The sequence below is a fragment of the Urocampus carinirostris genome, chromosome 1 (genome assembly GCF_059441175.1).
Source record: "Urocampus carinirostris isolate Australia breed hairy pipefish chromosome 1, RoL_Ucar_1.0, whole genome shotgun sequence".
Lineage (NCBI taxonomy): Eukaryota > Metazoa > Chordata > Actinopteri > Syngnathiformes > Syngnathidae > Urocampus > Urocampus carinirostris.
This window is the reverse complement of record NC_142349.1, coordinates 45,914,333-45,932,179: the sequence shown is the minus strand read 5'-3', so window position 1 is coordinate 45,932,179 and position 17,847 is coordinate 45,914,333. Positions and strand designations below refer to the sequence as shown.

The following is a 17,847-nucleotide window of genomic DNA, read 5'->3' as shown; positions in this document are numbered from 1 at the left end:
TTTGCAAATAAGAGTATAGTTGACTTGTTTCAGAGAGGAACGTTTAGGTGAAGACTGATATATTAGCTCTTATCCTAACATAAGTTCGTCAATCAGGCGTTTGTGTATGCGATTGAGAGAGAGCAGAAAAAGCACGCTAAAGTGGAAGTGATTATCTCTCTTACCATAACATTAGTCAACCAGGCTCTAAAACAGGGGTGCCCGCACTTTCCATTTGCCAGCTTACCTCAAATTTCCATGCGCTTTTTGTTTTGAATTAATTTAAGTCATGTTGGTTGTATTGACATTTTTGTTAATTTATTGTAAAAAAAAAAAATGATCAGAGAGCTACATTAGTTTTTATGCACCTTTACACGAGTTCCTGGTAAAATGTTATTTCCTGTACTGTTACTTTTTGATTTGAGTGTAAGATTAATCATGTTGGTTGTGTTGAAATTGTAATTTATTTACTGTAAAACGTTTCAGGGAGCTAAATAGGTTCTTATGGACCTTTATACAAGTTGTAATTTTTTTTTTTTTCACTATAAAATGTTTCAGAAAGCTATTAAAGTTTTATTTCAATCTATAATAAAGATTCTTTGTTTCTTTTTCATTATTAAAAATTCTTATGCCGATTTTTTTACAGCAAATGAATATTGGCTCCAAATATCGGTTATCGGCTTCCTATTAATACTAATAACCGGCATCGTATCAGCCCTGAAAAACCCATATCGGTTGATCCCTAATCCTGACCTATGACTATTTCAAAAATTGCACATGTCTGAAATAGTTCAGTAATGTTTCTTTTTGATATATGTTTTTTTAACCAATAGAAGGCGCCAGATAATACAAACTGTCCCTTTAAACCTGTCTTTTATATATATAATATTTTTACTTATCGTACAACACCCCCCCCAAAAAAAAAAACAATCAATTACAAAGAATATTATTCAAAATAAACCAGAAGTGGGAGATTATTTACCAGTGTTTTCCAAGTTAGTTTAACTCAATTGATCTTACCTTTTTCGTACCATGGAAGATACCACGGACACGATACGCTGACCGTCGTATTGGGCAGTCCGTCGGGCCAACATGCGTACTTGTCAAAGGTTCTGTTGCACACAAGCACTGAAGTAAAACAAAACAAAAGTAAAAATTTAATGGTTGATACCACATGTCAGTACTTGACTCTAAACTGGATGATGCTACTCATGATTTTGTCTTCAGGAGGGCTTACGTCTGTGCGGAAATCCAAATTTCTACCTACTGTTTGCTTCAATGGGAATCAAAAGGATCTGTTGTAGTGTAATGGAATTTCAAAGCAATCTAACTATACTACGCAGACACAGAATCAGATGATCTTGGTTGACCTGACCTAGTAATTTTCCACCTGTGTGGCTTATCTTGCACTCTCTGGAAAGTAAACGATAAAATGGTGGGTTGTTTGTGCCTCAAAAAAATAAAAACCATACCAACCATTAAGTCATGGACGTATAATTTGGTGAATGGATGCCACTACACTACTTTTCAGCTTGTAAAGGAGTCTACAGTAGATTGTTAGCCCGGCAGAAGAGAATAAATACCCTGCCTATGAAAAGCACAGTCATTGTGAAATTCTCATGTAGTTTTTTTTACTTTTCCTGAGTTCCTAAATAATATATTCATGGTTTATAGTTCACAGATCCTTTATACGCCCGGGTTGTCAGGGCCCCACTGAGGACGCAACTCTGGACAGCTCTCTCCACTGCTGACAGTTCCTGACCTAAGTTCGGGTTGTTGGCACCTGTCTATTTCTTGATGTTGACGGCAATTTCTTTTTCTGTCTTCCATTCTTCCTGCCCCTTGGACTGTGCCCTGGAGAATGATCTTGGTCAGTCCTGATGATCTTGTGACATGACCATACCACTAAAGTTTCCGTCTGTGCACAGTTGACAACAGTTCTTCATAGTGTCCAATGTGCCCTCTGTGTTGGGAAGTGTTTCATTTGTCACATAGACTTTCTGGCTGATGCTTAGAAGTTTCCTGTAACATTGTGTCTCCATGGTCTGGATTTTCCTTTCCAGCTTTGCTGTGTGAGTCCATGACTTGCAAACACAGAGGAAGACAGAACTAACCGCTTGCAGAGTCTGTTTTTTTTTTCAATGCACTGCAATGTTCTTGTCTCTCCAGATGGGTTATATGTCTGGCAAGTGCAACTGTGGTTCGAGCTATTCTGGCCATGATTACTGGTCTTTTAATTTGAAAGCTCCAAGATAATAACATTGGGTGACAGGTTCAAGCTCTTGGTGGTTGATGGTGATGGTTCTGGTGATACTATTGGGGTTGTTCGTCATTACTTTATTTTTTTTCTCAAGGTTTCTTCACACTAAAGAATACAAACTACGGAGTCTCAAAGTGACAGAGCCAGACAATTTTACTTCTCAATTTTTTCCCAGCCTTTTTGAGGTACCAGTAGCAGCAAGATGACGGACAAATACGTCAGCTTCCTCTAAGTGAGTTTATGTCCCGTAAAATAAATGCAAATGTTTTAACCTACGAGTAATTTATACAATAGTTAATTACTCCATGCTTATTATTTGAATCAATATTGTTTATTAATCAATTAAAACATTTTTAATCACTAGGAGGCGTGAAATAACACACAATGTCTCTTTAAAGAAATGTTCGCATAGCTCAAGTCGTTAGAGTGAAAGTATTTGTACTTCATGCAGTTTAGTCAGGAGAAACAAAGGGAATGTAAAATTAAAATACGTATTTTATGTAGGCCAAAGCTGTGGCTTGATTTCTTTTATTGATAATTATGATGTCGTTAATCTCACCGGTGCTCGGCGGCGTCCTGCTGTTGTTTCGCTCACACTCAACCATGTACAACTTCCAGCTCTCGTGCAGCTGATCCATGGTGACGGCGGGCGACGTCTAAAGTGGTGTGAGAGACGCCTTTAAGTGATGGGCCGAATAGTATGCTACATCAGAAATGGATGCATTGCATGCTTTTACTGCACGATTACCATGCGGTCAGGAAGCACGATAATAATGTGAGACCGACACTAGACATGGCACAAAACCCATGTGAAGGTGTATATATAGTATACATGTCTTATATTATGACATAATCCATTAGAGCGACCCAGACTGTGATGTGTTGAGAGGGTGCACAGGGTGACATTACACACACGCGGTTAACAAAACATGACAGTTTGCTTAGATGAGCACATCGTCACATTGGTCTGGATTGTCTCAGAGGCCAACGGAGGTGAGGGAGAAATACACACAATTCACAGGGGCATATGGACAGTACATTAGGAAGATCACTCCGAAGTTCTTCACTCACTGAAGGCTCTCAAAACCATGGTTGTTATTTAATTACTCTAAAGAAGGGGTGGGCAAACTTCACGGTTCACGGATCCCTTAACCACCAGGGTCATCAGGACACAACTTCCTGTGGTGTGTCTTGAGCAAGTTCAACCTGGTGGCGCCCATGCCTTTCCAGGCTGTGTTTTTTGGGGTAGGTGTTTGCTCCCAACATGAACCAGATAGTACTGGTTTCCATAGTTACCATAACAAGAGAAGCCTCCTGATCTGACTAAAATACAGCATCTTCATCATCTGGTTGCCGTTGTTGTCAGTATAAAGCTGAGTATAAAATCCAATACCTTGGTGGTACATGAGGAAAAAAGATAACGTAGGACTATCTAATTTTTGTACTAAGCATTTATGAATAAACATGCATACATCAGCATGTCCATGTTATATTTAATTTGATATTGGTTTATAAATACACTGTTTCATAGAATTAGATTTGAAGCACTAAGCATTCATTTTAACCACAACATTTAATATTATGCACTAAAAATCTTAAAATACAAAAGGGATAGCTCAGACTGTTTTTTTCCATGACATTTGATAAATATCTTGACCAATAAAATAAAGAAAAAATTAAAAAATGGTTTTATGAGGGGGGGCACAAAGGGACATGGACAAGACTGCCGCCAATAGTTTTTTTAATAGCAGTACTTTTTATTACCATTGGATATATTATCGTTATCGCTTCGCTGGCCAGCTTGAGAAGAGTTAAATTCGTAATTTACTATACACTCAAATCAAAGTGAGAAGACATACATGGATTTTGAACTTGCAAGGAGAACAAGGGAAAAACTTCAGATAAGAAATTCCAACTTGTTTAAAATCCCTTGCTTTTTATTAAATCTCCTAGACTACAAAAGCAAATCCGGCCCAAAGCTTGTGGGAATTAAAGAACATCAACATAGTGACAATGATGTAAAGAGTGCATAATAGTCAAAACACTGAACAATAGCGAGCAACACAGGTCAGATAAAGAACTGGCATTCTATGTAATCTCCTTTGAATGTGTCCAATATTCAAAACAAAATAAAGGTTTAATTTTCACAATTCTTCTTGACAGAAACAAAAAAGCAAAAATCACATGCGGTATAATAAGCATTACCAGTAAGATAAAATACACATCTATGGAATAACGATGCCTACCTCATTTTAACTCACCAAAAAGTATGTTGTATGCAAGCCATAGTTTGCTTACCCTTACTTTAAAGCGTTAACATGCTCTGTAAATCAGGGGGTCACCAAACCACACCTGCGGGCTGTATCAGGCCCGTCAAAAGAGTTAATCTGGGCTGTGAGACAATGCTGATTTATAAGAAAGTGCAGCTTCTTGTTAAAGAATGACCTGCATTTTTTTAATATGTTCACTAGATGTCGTCAAGTCCACATACCACTCCAAACCACTTGCTGTAGCTGTATATGCAGACAACCATTTATCAAACAGAGAACATTTTTTTCAAATACAAGTCTTTGTTTAGGGCAATTCGATTGCACTACTCTGGAATTCTTAGCCTGTGAACGTGTGTGTACCCCAACAAAAATCATATTTTTCATTGTGCTCATGGCAAACATTCAAATGTATTTGTTAATGTTACATGTTTCAAAATCGAATACAATTGTCCTTGTATAAACAAATAGACAACGAAACACAACTTGTTCATTTGGCAAATGCATACAAGAAAAATTTGCTTACGTTATCTATTTTCCTCATGTATCGCCGAGTTATCGTATTTAAAAATTCCTATCGCAGGGGTCTCCAGCCTTTATTAAGCTGAGAACTACGTTTTGCTACTAATTGGCGCAAAAGGCACTCAGTTTGATATTACATTCTAAAAGAATAACTTATTATGTTATTTCTATGTTGTTATTATGTTGGTACTATGTTATAACCTGGTTAATTCCTGGAAGTATGGTTAAATAAACTGAGTCAACCACTAAAAAAACATTTTACAAGAAATATCACAATGACCTAAGCACTGAAGAGCTATTTTTAGAACAGTTCTGCGGGCATCTTAGCTGTCCTCATGGGGCACCATTTTGAAGACCCCGGCATTAACAAAAATTAGCCTTGTCTTTTCCTCTGGCCCAGCCCCTGTGTAACTTACTTCAAACAAATGCGGCCCGTGACTCAAAAGGTTTGCCCATCCTTGCTATAAACAGTCAAAAGTGTCAGGAGGAACGGCTGCCCTCTGGCTTTAACCCATTGAAGATGGTGATTGTATTTTAAGGACCCACCTGGATGCTGCCAGAGACGAGGAGCATGGCCAAAAGCAGGAGGAGCTGCGTCATGCCTTGTCAGTGGGTAAAAGAGGGGGCAGGAGAGGGTTGGGGAAGGGGCGAGGGGATTTCTGCTGGACGTGGAGGGTATTCACCTCATTGGGGATGGGAGGGGGCTTTTCTCGACCGGCCACACTACCTGGATAAGACATGCACACACACACACACACACACACACAGTTTGCAAAATGTCACGTAACACAAGCCAAAAGAGGAAAGAGGCAGGGCGGTATTGTCACATTGGAAACTGTACTACATTCAAGAGGCCATTGTTATCCGGACCCGTCCCATTTCCATCCCTCTGACCACTCCGGGTTGCTTGGTCACGGGTCAGCCTGATAGCATTTACTTTTGCAAAAGTGTGAAGTAGGAGAACGGGACGAAATCTGAAACGTTTCTGCAAAAAACACTGACCATGATAACATTTTTGGCTAAAACGTTTCAAGTTTCATTCGGTTCTGGTCTCTGATGTACGGATTGAAGACACTTTATTGCCCCTTCTCAGCTATTTTGTGTGAACATTCCAAACAAAGGCTTGCAAATGTAAATGTTTGACGACATGGGAGCAGAACCTCAGATAACATCGAAAGCAAAGAGGAATGCTTTCCTAATGGTCTGCACAGTGGAATGACCTACAGGAAACATTAGCTGATTAGCCCGGGCGCCGACCCGCATCAGATCAACTCGAGTCGCCACGTAACCGTCATGTCCGTATACATGAGTCTGAAAGATAGCATGATGTCGGATGGGAATAAATTACATTTTTTCTTAAGCTTCTTTTTATTAAACATCATCAAAAGAAAGACATGTAATGTAAGAAGCTTAAATGATATTTCCTCAAATAAATCAATGAAAATTCCATTCACATTTTCTCCTGCTACAAAAGAAAGACAAAACAGCATTACAGCTAATTGTTACTAGTGATGGTAGTTCCGATACTTTTTCAAGAACCGGTGTTCTAAAAGACCTTCCTACCCATTGAGACGTACTACCAATGACCAGTGCACATGTACAGGCATACGCACAACGCTGATAGTGATGTTCCTGGTAAATGTGCAAGTTTTGTTAGACGTGCCTGAAAGCGATGATGCATTCCGTTGAAAGCGTTTAGTACTTATGATTTTTTATTTAGTCTTATTTGACTCTTTTGGTTGGTTGGGACCCTCAACCACTAGGGTCGTAGGGGCGCCATTTCCTGTAGTTTGTCTTGGGCAAGTACAGCCTGGTGTAGCACATCCCTCTCCACGCCAACAAATGTTTCCACCCGGTGTCAAACCTTCGCGTGTTAGGTCTAATGTGCGAACCACTTCAAAATACTGCTTTCAGACGTAGCTTTTAAGCCTGGCATGTTTTTCTGTGGTAGCATTTTAGCATGGTTTTTGTTGACTACTGTAATCACGTAGTGTCACACTGCTGCACTACACTTACTTGTAATATGGCCATCCTACATTCCTGGAAACAGGAAACAACACTAGGAAGTGGGGCCTTGTGTGGACAAAGATCTGATCAAAGCCGCTCATGCCGTCTAACGGTGATATTCATTCTGAAATCTTTCCCAGAAGCCTGATACTTACTGATGAGTTGAGCCAAACAAAAAAGATGTTTACATTTTGGCACTCAGGGAAAATGTTTCTAAAAACATATTTAAATGTCATGGCATTAAATGAGTTAATGAATGATGTTTTTTTTAATACTTGGGGGCTCTAAATAATACACAATTTGGTGGACATGGTGAGTTTCTAGCTCACACTGTTCCACTGTTCTTTTTCCTTTTTTTTTGCACCCCCAATTTACTTTTGTGTCTGGTCTAAGTGAAATATCTTACGAAAAAATATGTATTTTGGTAGTGTAGGGTCGTATAGATAACACTATTCCTAATCAAGCTCAATAATCTGTTAGTGTACCTTATGCAAGTGAGATAAAACTTCGTCATTATAGGACTTGCTCTATTCATTCTCTCACTGACAAATATAACCAAGCTCGGAAACCACCAAGGCTCAGTTGTGTTTTTTTTGTTTGTTTTTGCCAATTACGCCAATAATTAACAGATGACAGGGCTGGGTGGGAGATGCCCCCGTGACCCCACAGCTCTGTGCTGCTCTTCTGCTTGTGACAACAAAGTTCCAGGCCATACAGACTCCATAGGGTCTATAAAGAATTCATCCCTTTTTCTTTGAGTTTGAATTATTCATATTGTGTGCCGTTCAGAAGAACCCAGATAAATAAAATAAAAGGGATAGAAAGTCATCAGACCAATATTTGTTGCCGATTCACTAAGTCACTAATTGGCTTTGATTGAGGCCGGAGTAGATGAAGACGGATAAAGGCCAACCCTGTCTGAATAATCCTTCCATGCCGATGCGGTCTTTGCGCTATCTATAAGTCTTACTAGATACTATATGTGCACCAGAAACAAGGCGGTCCTTGTGGGGGTTGGAGTCCAACTTGCACAGTAATCACGCTCTTGTTTTGTTGTGTTTCTTATCATGTTTGAGCTTTTTTACTTGCAAAGAAGCAAACATCATCAAAGGACATTTGCTCATGATCTATTTCCTCATAACACAGCAAGATGAGTTGAAGATAATAGAGTTCCATAACAACATGGTGAGCATTTTTAAACAGAGTAAACAGTTATGCTATATGCTTTACATGGGTGTAATTTGATTACGTTCTACATGAAATGAAGTGCGTGGCCAAAAGCCTAGGTCGTTATTTGCAGGAGTAAGGTTGATGTTTGAGAGTGGGACCCAAGTGGTAAATTTGATTGAAAAATCCGCACAAACACACAAAATAAATTGGCCAAGTCACTTGTATTTTAGCAAATGTATTTATTTTTCAATAAGACATGTTAAATTAATTGATTAATTTAATAATGCAACCAGGGCAGTTCTGAGGTCGTGGGAACCCCCTGAGTGGGTTCAAATCCAGTTCCCGGCCTTACTGTGCGGAGTTTGTATGTTCTCCCCGTGCTTGCGTGGGTTTCCTCCGGGGACTCCGGTTTCCTCCCACATTCCAAAAACATGCATTTCAGGTGAATTGGCCGGTTCAAATTGTCCCTAGGTGTGACTGAGCGAGTGAGTTGTCTGTCGCTGTGTGCCCTGCGATTGGCTGGCAACCAGTCCAGGGTGTCCCCTGCCCACTGCCCGATGATTGCTAGGATGGGCTCCAGCATCCCCGCGACCCTACTGAGGATAAGCGGTGCAGCTGATGAGATGAATAATGCAACCAAAAATCAACGACTGAGTTGTTCAAAAACCAACTCAGAAAAAAGAGGAATTGTCAATCCTTGCCAACTTTTTTGTTTTTCCTTTAGACGAGGAGTGAAAAAAAAATTTTTTCAGTCGCGAGTAAAAATGGGTAAATATATTTGGCAAAGGGGCCAAACCAGGAGGAAACCCACGCAAGCCGCCTTGATGGATGGATGAATGGATATATATATATATATATATATATATATATGTGTATATATATACATACACACATACATTTGAATGAATAGGATGGAGTCTTGCAAACATCCACAGTTACCCCATGAACATGAAGTCACCTGGTAGTACATCTTTATAAATTCTAGTCCTTTTTTTGTGCTGAAACAGGCAATTCACCTTTAAGAAAATTGTTTGACGATTTAAAAAAAATCAGTTTTCGGCAGTGCTTCCACTAACTAAAATGATGTTTGCTCAGTGGATATGGTTTTAAAAAACACCCAGTCAGTGTAGGTACTTGTTAAAAACAAACGTATTAGAACTTTTAAGTGGCTATTCATTTGCACAGTTAAATTTTCCGTAGAACGTTTTCAGTAACAAACTCTTCACCAAATTGGTGCCGTTTGAATAGAATCTGTTTCCTTTGTTAAAACAGGCAATTTGTCTGAAGAGCTTTGAGTGGGTACCACTCAAAACTAGGTGAGAAAAAATTCTGAATAAACCCAAAAGCATTTTGTGATGGCAATTGATGTTGTTTTGTTTAGAAAGTGATTCATATGTTTGCATGTGCAGACAAATGGACAAAACAAAAATATAACACTAAGCGCTTTAAAAAGATCAACACGGATTAAATTGAAGCCTTTTCACATACAATATGAATGTTGTGCTGCAAAAGAATGAGCTGAAAGATGAAGCTTAGCTTGAACAGATGTTAAATAAATGAAGACAACTAAAGCGAACAAGAGCGACAACCTCTGTCAAGCATTCACTAAACGGCATGGGATTATTTTTTTTAAAAACTTGTTTATGATGTAAACTATGGACATAAATAGGAAGCTGTTCAAAGGTACCAGACCTGCACATGTTATGTTGTGGAGGATGGCTGCAGGAAAAAGTCGCATTCATTCCTGTGTGACTGTCGGCTAGCTGTTAGCTAGCTAGACATAGGGTTGCCAACTGTCTTTTTTCAATGTTTTTTAAAAAGTCAATATTACTTTTGAAGTTAATGCAATAAACTTACAGCCGGTACATTGCACAGCATATCGGTTCATGCGTATCAAATGAGGTAAACCTTGGTCAACATACAAAACTTGCAACCGATTAGGCGACCTTGTACGATGTTTTTGCGATAAAACACGTCGGCCACTCGAACAAGACAGGCATTTCATATTAACTTATTTGTCCAATGCTACTTTAAATATAATTGCACTTTTTAATATATAAACTGATTTGTTGTCTTCCACGATTTACTTCCATAAATGCAAGAGAACATCAAACAATAAATTGAGCAAATTCCTTGCAGTCATGTATATTGATAAAATGCTCTCAGCTCATTGGTCACAAAGTCGAGCACTCCTTGGAATGTAACCATAAACTGTCATCTGAAAAGCACTTTTTTCATTTCTGGGTATTATGGGAAAAAGTGGGTTCCTTGACAACTCAATACAGACCGCGTATTTTTACTTCTAAATATGGAACGATTTTTTTTTTTATAAGCAACGGTTGGCAAGCCCTAACTAGGAAGGACATTGCATAAATTACACAGAAATCTAGCTTTAGGCTGACACATCGTCTACTAGCCCTGAAAAACATTTATTTAAAAAAAAAAAAAAATCATTTGCGGGGTCCTTCACAAATGACATTGATTCTGACCAAATCACATTCGCGTGAAAATGTATAGAAAGAACAGTAACCTCCTTCAACGCTTCACGAGTACATTGACAGCAAATCACTTGTGTTGTGTCACATTTAAACAATCCAGGTCGTGTGTTTGTGAGCAATGGCTTCCTCATTGTTGTAGGCATATGTTGCTAACTACCTCCTAGCCTTTGCCCCTTCAGTCTCTGCATAATTTTGTCACCCCGCCAGGGATCTCAGTTGTCTACTGTATTATTAGGGAGACAAATCTGCTGGTCATCTGCTGTGCTGTGTTTACATAATATGTCACAACCAATATTTGCTTGTTGGGCCTTCATTGTTTTGCGGGGCCTGTGGCCTAACGTACATTTTACAAAGTTTTCATGGGAGGGATAAGTATTTACAATATAACTGATTACTTTTAGGGCCCACTTCCACAGAGAAGACCTATTTATTTTGGAAGATACACAGCTGAAATGGACAAACTCCGAGCAATGTCCAAATCTGGATGCATGTTTTTTGTTTTTCAAAACAAGGTAAGCTTTCTGCCAGTAAAGCCACTTCGTTCTATGTATCACCATCAGAACAATCAAAATTCTCCAAATTTACAATAATCAGTCTTCTATACGTAGCTGTCAATTTCCAAAACTCTTCGTCAACTCTGCTTTGGTGGGCATTGATTTGTCATAGATTTAAGTAGTAAAACTTAGTGTACACTTTTCACATTAGTTAAGCTTAGTAAAAGATGAATTATTGTATTCCTGTCAGTGGACCAGCGTCTGGACCAGAAGCATGTCAACGTCTGCATCGACCAGCCAGCAGAGATGGGAAGCTGGGTCATTGCTGCCAAGAAATTTTTGGACAGTTTTAGAGGCTTGAGGCGTCGTTGCTGTCATGTACTTTCTGGACATATTTTTCTATATTATCTATGTTTTTGTTTTGTTTTTCAATTGATGTTCATGATGTTTTGTGTATTGGTAAACAATGCTAAATCTATTACACCCTGGTCATTCTGAAAGGGGATGACTTGTGAGGCCATTTCTCAAGGTTTCTTATTTTCCTCATGCTGAGGTTTTGAGTTTTTCCTAGCCCGCATGTTGGTTTAAGATCAGGAGATGGTGTAGTTGTAACCTGTACAGTCCTTTAAGACAGTTTGTGCTTAAGGGCCTATACAAATAAATGTGACTTTACTTGACTACGTGTCAGGTAACAGGGGATGGGAGAGAGGCGCAGCCATTTACAATACACTTGGGTTTGATAAAGCACTTTTAAGTGCAGAAGTGAACTTTTCTGCAAAAAACTTTGTAGCCACACAACTCAATTAAAACTGGACTGTTGCCAAGTTGTCCCTAGGTATGTGAGTGAGTGAGTTGTCCGTCTCTGTGAGCCCTGCGACTGGCTGGCAACCAGTTTAGGGTGTCTCCTTCCCACTGCCCGAAGATATCTGGGATGGGCTCCAACACCCCCGTGACCCTACTGAGAATAAGCGTGGCAGATAATGAATGAATGAATGAATGGATGTCAGTGTACGTATTTGGACGTGAACTTCACATCCAATTGACTCCTCGGCAATGAAGATAAAAATACCAAAATCCTAAGAAATGTATTTATACTTCCAAATAATGTACATAACATGTTTTGTGTATAGTATGTGGTTAGCTCTCAATTGTAATGACATATAAATCACAGCACTTTGCCATTTTGAAATGTACATGTTTTCACAACCCAGAGAACATTTTTGCTCAAAAGTGTCTACTTTTCAATGCTCCCTCTTTGATTGAAAATACAAACATGAAAATGTATATAATATGTACCTATATCTTATCATGTAATGACGTCGCTCACACTTGACCCTATTACTAGGAATATTCAAAAATGGCATGTATACGGGGATGTTGTTTTTTCTCTAGTCATGTAAACGATTTTTGGGAATTTCTACAAAAATCCAAATTCAGGTTCAACTATTCCCTACATGAAAATACTGTATAGTCATTATTCAAATGTTGACAAAATGTTCTTTCTTTATCTGAGGCTACGTTCCCACCGGAGGGAAATCAGATTTGATTTTGCACAGACAATACCTGTATCCGATATTTCAAAGTCCGTCCGAACGGCACGTGTCAGATTTTTTCACACAAGACCCAGGTCACTTTCATATGTGGCCCTAAATCCGATACATATCTGATCTTTTGGAATGTGACTGCTGTGTGAATGGTCGAGACGCATTCATGCGACTTGCACTTCATTGATAGGGGGAGGAAGCAGACGAATCAACAACCATGGTGGACGTAAACACAGAGAGTATTCAATGGCGGGAAAGTGAGGTTTTGGTTTTAATTTGGGCGGACAACTCTGTTTAACGTCTGGTAGCGCAATAACCTTCAAATAGCTAGATACGCTATGCCGTTAGCATCCACTGAGCGCATTGCGTGTGACGTGATGTGTCCTCTTCTGCAGATGTGTGACACTTGTGGCGTTCACACAGGAGATCGCATACAAGTCACATTTCATTGGAAATGTGAACATTTTCACAAAAAAACATTGGAATTGAGCATTAAGCTCTGCAGTGTGAACCAAGCCAAAAACACATACTGATTTTCAAAGGATATTCAAACTGGTAGTTCTATGTTACCAAGGGGGAAAAGGGTACTGTAAGGTTTTTGATTATGTGATCACATTCATTTCTATTCCAGCCTTTGTGCCATTAATGCAGCAGCACAACTGACTTCATATGACATGTTTGAGGCCAAATGACATCCATTTCCTGTATCCAAAAGTCATACCCTCGACTAACTTATAAATCATTGGGAAATGAGAGGAAATCAACAGTTAACCTGTGATCTGAATCCCAAAAGCAGATGGTTTTGTAAAAGTATCCACAAGGATGCACACATGCACCCCTCCCTGGCCTTGCTGTCATTTTCACCAGGCTTCATTCGCTTCCTCCTCCTCGTGTGTTATTGATTTGTTTTGTCAAGTCTCTTTCAAGGTCACATCTGGTGAATCTGGGTGACAAACAATGATGAGCGTCAGAGAACGTTGGTCATGGACATGCACTATGCATGCTTCATCTGTGGGAGGAGTGTGGGTGTTCTCGGTCGTCTCTATGGCTGCGTATGTGTTAAAAAAATGGCTACTGGTTGCATGCGCACGTCTGAAATAACCTAGTTCCTAGCGTAGCCTCCAATCATTTCTTATAAGGTGCTTCCACAAACCTTCTTGCAGCTCGGAAATGTAGAAACTTTTTGTTGTTTATTGTTAAACAGGTGTCCAAACGGCATCTGCCCCTAGATATGTGTTTAAAATGAGTGCTTTTTAAATGAACTCATACTACAAACATAACATGCTGAGTAGGGGCTTATCAAACATAATGGGGTTAACTTTCGCTTTAAATTCATGTATTTTGTGATAAAGTAAAATTATTAGCATTTATCAAGAAATACTTTTTTGAATGTCAATTTCATGTACTTACACATGAAACGTCTGAAAACTCCCAAACCCAATTATCATTTAGATCCCCGAGTTTTTTCTGAAAATTCTTAAATGTTCCAACAGCATTTCATCTGAAATGGTAAAACATACACACATTAATGCCTATTCATTGTGAAAAGCTCACCACAAGATATGTCAATCCATCAATCCGTCCATTATCTGCACCGCTTGTCCTCATTTGGGTTGCAGGGAGCCCATCCCAGCCATCTTTGGGCGGTGGGCAGGGGACACCCTGAACTGGTTGCCAGCCAGCCGCAGGGCACACAAAGACAGACATCACACTAACTCATTCATACATAGGGACAAATTGGACTGGCCAATTAAATTAAACTGACATGCATGTTTTGGGGAATATGGAAGGAAACCCGAGTGCCACGCAGGCACGGGGAGAACATGTTAATTGCACATGGGGAGGCTGCGGTAGCTGGACTCGAACCATGAACCTCCACACCATTGGGCTGCGCGGTAACCACCTAACCACCTAGCCGCCGTGCCGCCCATAGGATATGTGTTGTTTATTCTTCTTCTTATTATTATTATTATTTATTTGGGGTGTGTCACCTGAAAGAGCTGAATTGCTGCAATAACTATCAGCTCGTGAACAAATTTCACTTTAATAACATGGAACAACAGCATGTGGCGTCCATTACCACAACATCAAGGGCCTGGGTTTGGTCTTGGCATTGGTGCAACATTTTTTAAGTGATATTGGTGGGGGCAAAACAATGACCGCTCGATATTGGTGGGGACATAGCGCATTTTATGATAGGGGATCACATTCTATTGGTCAGGAACAAAACAATTATAGCGCAATACTAGTGGGGACAGGTCCCCTCTGTCCATGCCAAAACTACTCCCTGGAGCTGCCATAGCCTCCATGGCCAAATCATATTGAAGCACTTTGAGTATGCATGTTGGAAGTCAAATAAAACCTTTTGAAATGTTTATTTCAGAATGTCTCTAGCGAGAGAGCAGCAATCACCATTGGAAAATAAATGACTCTGATTGCAAGTCTTGCGGCTTCTCAGTGAGGCCAGTTTTAGTCATACCAAAAAATATTACGGGACACTGACAAGGTTACGAACTGTTGTGAACGATTACTTCATAATGTTACATTTTCTTGGAGGTTTAGTTTTTAATTATGATAAATCAATTCACGATTTATTTTAAATGTTTTTGGAGTTAAATCAGATTTATGCACTTTGTTTGAGTAATTGTATTACATACAGCATTATGATATGGGAATGTAATTTTCCTGCTAGCGCTCTTCCTGACAAACTCGCTTGATTTAACAATGCGGTCCGCTTTTAAACAGAGATTAAATTCAATTTGATCATGTTGATAAACTACTTCTTTTGCCATCTGTGCAAGTGCCTCTTGCAAAAAAAATAAGATAAAATTGCATGTTCCAGATTAAAAACTCATTTGTAACAGCGTCCCTGTAAAATAATGGCAAAGTGCTCTGTGATCTTCAAACAAGAAGACTTCTTTATTTATTTAATGATGACGTTTACAAACATCTGCTTAACTGAAAATCACACACTAATCTGGTGTCGATAATTGAGAAAAAAACATCTTCCTTTTCAAAAGGAAAACAAATGGCTGGAGTCATTTTTAAAACAATTAAATCAGCAAGGTTGTGAAGTTCAAGTCAAAGTCGAGTCTCATGAATACCGATTCAAATTCAAGTCAAGTTCCTCACGGCAAAAACTTAACTTGGAGGGCATTCAAACGGTTGAGAGGCTGACAGAAATACACCACAAATGCAAATCTCTTAAAGTTTATGCACTTTGGATTTGAATGCATTCAAGAATTAAAGTGTTTTCCTTTGGGATTCTGTTTTTGGGATGATGATGATGATCTCAAGATCAGATACCCTGTTTGGCATATTGGCGGCAGCCCATTTGCTAAACCGTTTCCTAATGAGGTCCAATGGGGGGGAGTCAATAAGTTTTCACTAAGTGCAATATTTATCACCCGCGAGCAGAGTAAAGCAAGGGTGGTGATAATGTTTTTGTTTGGGATCTAAGTATGTATGTAAAGTTTGTTTGTTTGTCTGTCTATCTGGCTGTCCACTCAAGAAAAGAGGGAGGAGTTTACATATGAACACCATTTTTCACAGGCAGTCATGTCGGTTAGCCTAGATATAAAAAATGCCCCCAACAAGGTAAATCAGCACTTTTGGTATTGTTGACTCTGCATTTTTTTAGCAATAAAGAGCAGGAGGATGAGTTAAGTAAAGTCATGTTTATTTGTATAGCCCTAAATTTCAAGGAGTCTTAAAGGGCTGCACAGATCACAGACTATTGCAAACTATCGACTATCTTTACACTATCTGATCTAAAACCTACATGAGGGCGAGGGAAAACTCAACCTCAACATGAGGAAAAGAAAGAAACCTTGAGAAGGGACCGCACAAGAGGTAACCCCCCCTTCCAGGATGACCAGACTGCAATGGATGTTGCAATAACACACAATGAAATATAAAGCAATTTAAGTATATTATAAAGTATATTATAAAGTAAATATAAATAAATAAATAAAATTGATGTAGCATCTGCTTTTCAACTTCCAGTCCCTAGTTTTCTTTTGTTTTCTCATTGGATTCTTTGCATCTTGAGGTTAATCTTTTCAAAACAATATACGTATAGACAATTACATATTTGGGCTATTTTAACCTCCATTTCAGGTCTCCATCTGGACTCAGTCTTACTCTTTGGGTTTTCTTTTCTCATGCCAAAAAGGGATATGCCCCCCGAAAATTGTTTCTCTTCTCAATGCTGGTGATGCTCGACATCAATGATTTTCAACCACTGTGCCCAACACACGTAGTGTGCCGAGAGAGATCGTCAGGTGTGCCGTGAGAAATGATCCAATGTCACTTTTTAAAATCTGAAATTTTATAAAACATTTATGAATCATTTTCTGCAAATATTATGTCAATGTCAAGTGTCTGTGCTGTAAAGACTGGGGGAATCATACATTATATTGTAATTAAACATACTGTTTAGTGTCATTTTATAAGGTTTTTGGTTAGTGATGTGCCGCAAAATGATTCCAATGTAAAAAACATGCCCTGGCTCAAAAAAGGTTAAAAACACTGCTCTACATACATTAAATCGTCTTACCCAAATAGAGCCCAAGCTTAGCGATGAAGTGTCGTCATGGTTACTTAAGACTTGGTAGTTTATTTGACTTTGATGGAAAGGGCTACAATGTGATAATATAATAATAAAAATGATAATAATTATGGTAATAATAACAGGAACTTTTGTCCGTGCAATAATTAAATATGAGAAATTATTAATAATTGTATTAATAATAGTATCAATAATAATATTAATAATGATATTAATAACAATATTAATACTAATAATGTTAATATTCATAGTAATATTCATGATACTATTCATAATAATCATAATAATAATAGCACATTCATTAGGCCCGCTAAATTGATTTATCTGACTTAATCCAGCTTTAATATTTAAACCACCTACCTCTACTGTGGTCATACTGTATATAACAAAATATACCTTTAACAATCCTTTATTACTGGAACGCTCTGCCCACTGCATCCTCAGTGGAACTATTTAAATCTAGGCTTAAAACACACTTCTATTCTATAGCTTATGAATGACCAATATTTCATGTTGACAATATCCGTGTATTGTTT

The 17,847-nt window shown here is 38.7% G+C and overlaps 1 protein-coding gene across 6 annotated transcripts in view; it reads right to left on the bottom strand.

The window, feature by feature from the left end:
- Window positions 1-17,847, bottom strand: part of gcgra (glucagon receptor a) — an 81,774-nt gene that overhangs the window by 23,165 nt on the left and 40,762 nt on the right. For 4 of the 6 annotated variants that reach the window (XM_088355675.1, XM_088355686.1, XM_088355667.1 and 1 more), the window contains 3 exons: window positions 5,575-5,755; window positions 2,799-2,895; window positions 1,000-1,107 (listed from right to left, as the gene is read on the bottom strand). In XM_088355675.1, the coding sequence (XP_088211801.1) occupies window positions 1,000-1,107; window positions 2,799-2,895; window positions 5,575-5,628 (259 nt within the window). In that variant the 5' untranslated portion in view covers window positions 5,629-5,755. Of the gene's footprint in view, window positions 1-999; window positions 1,108-2,798; window positions 2,896-5,574; window positions 5,756-6,252; window positions 6,299-13,513; window positions 13,679-17,847 lie in introns of those variants that run through there. The other 2 variants (XM_088355695.1, XM_088355705.1) reach the window with 2 other exon arrangements.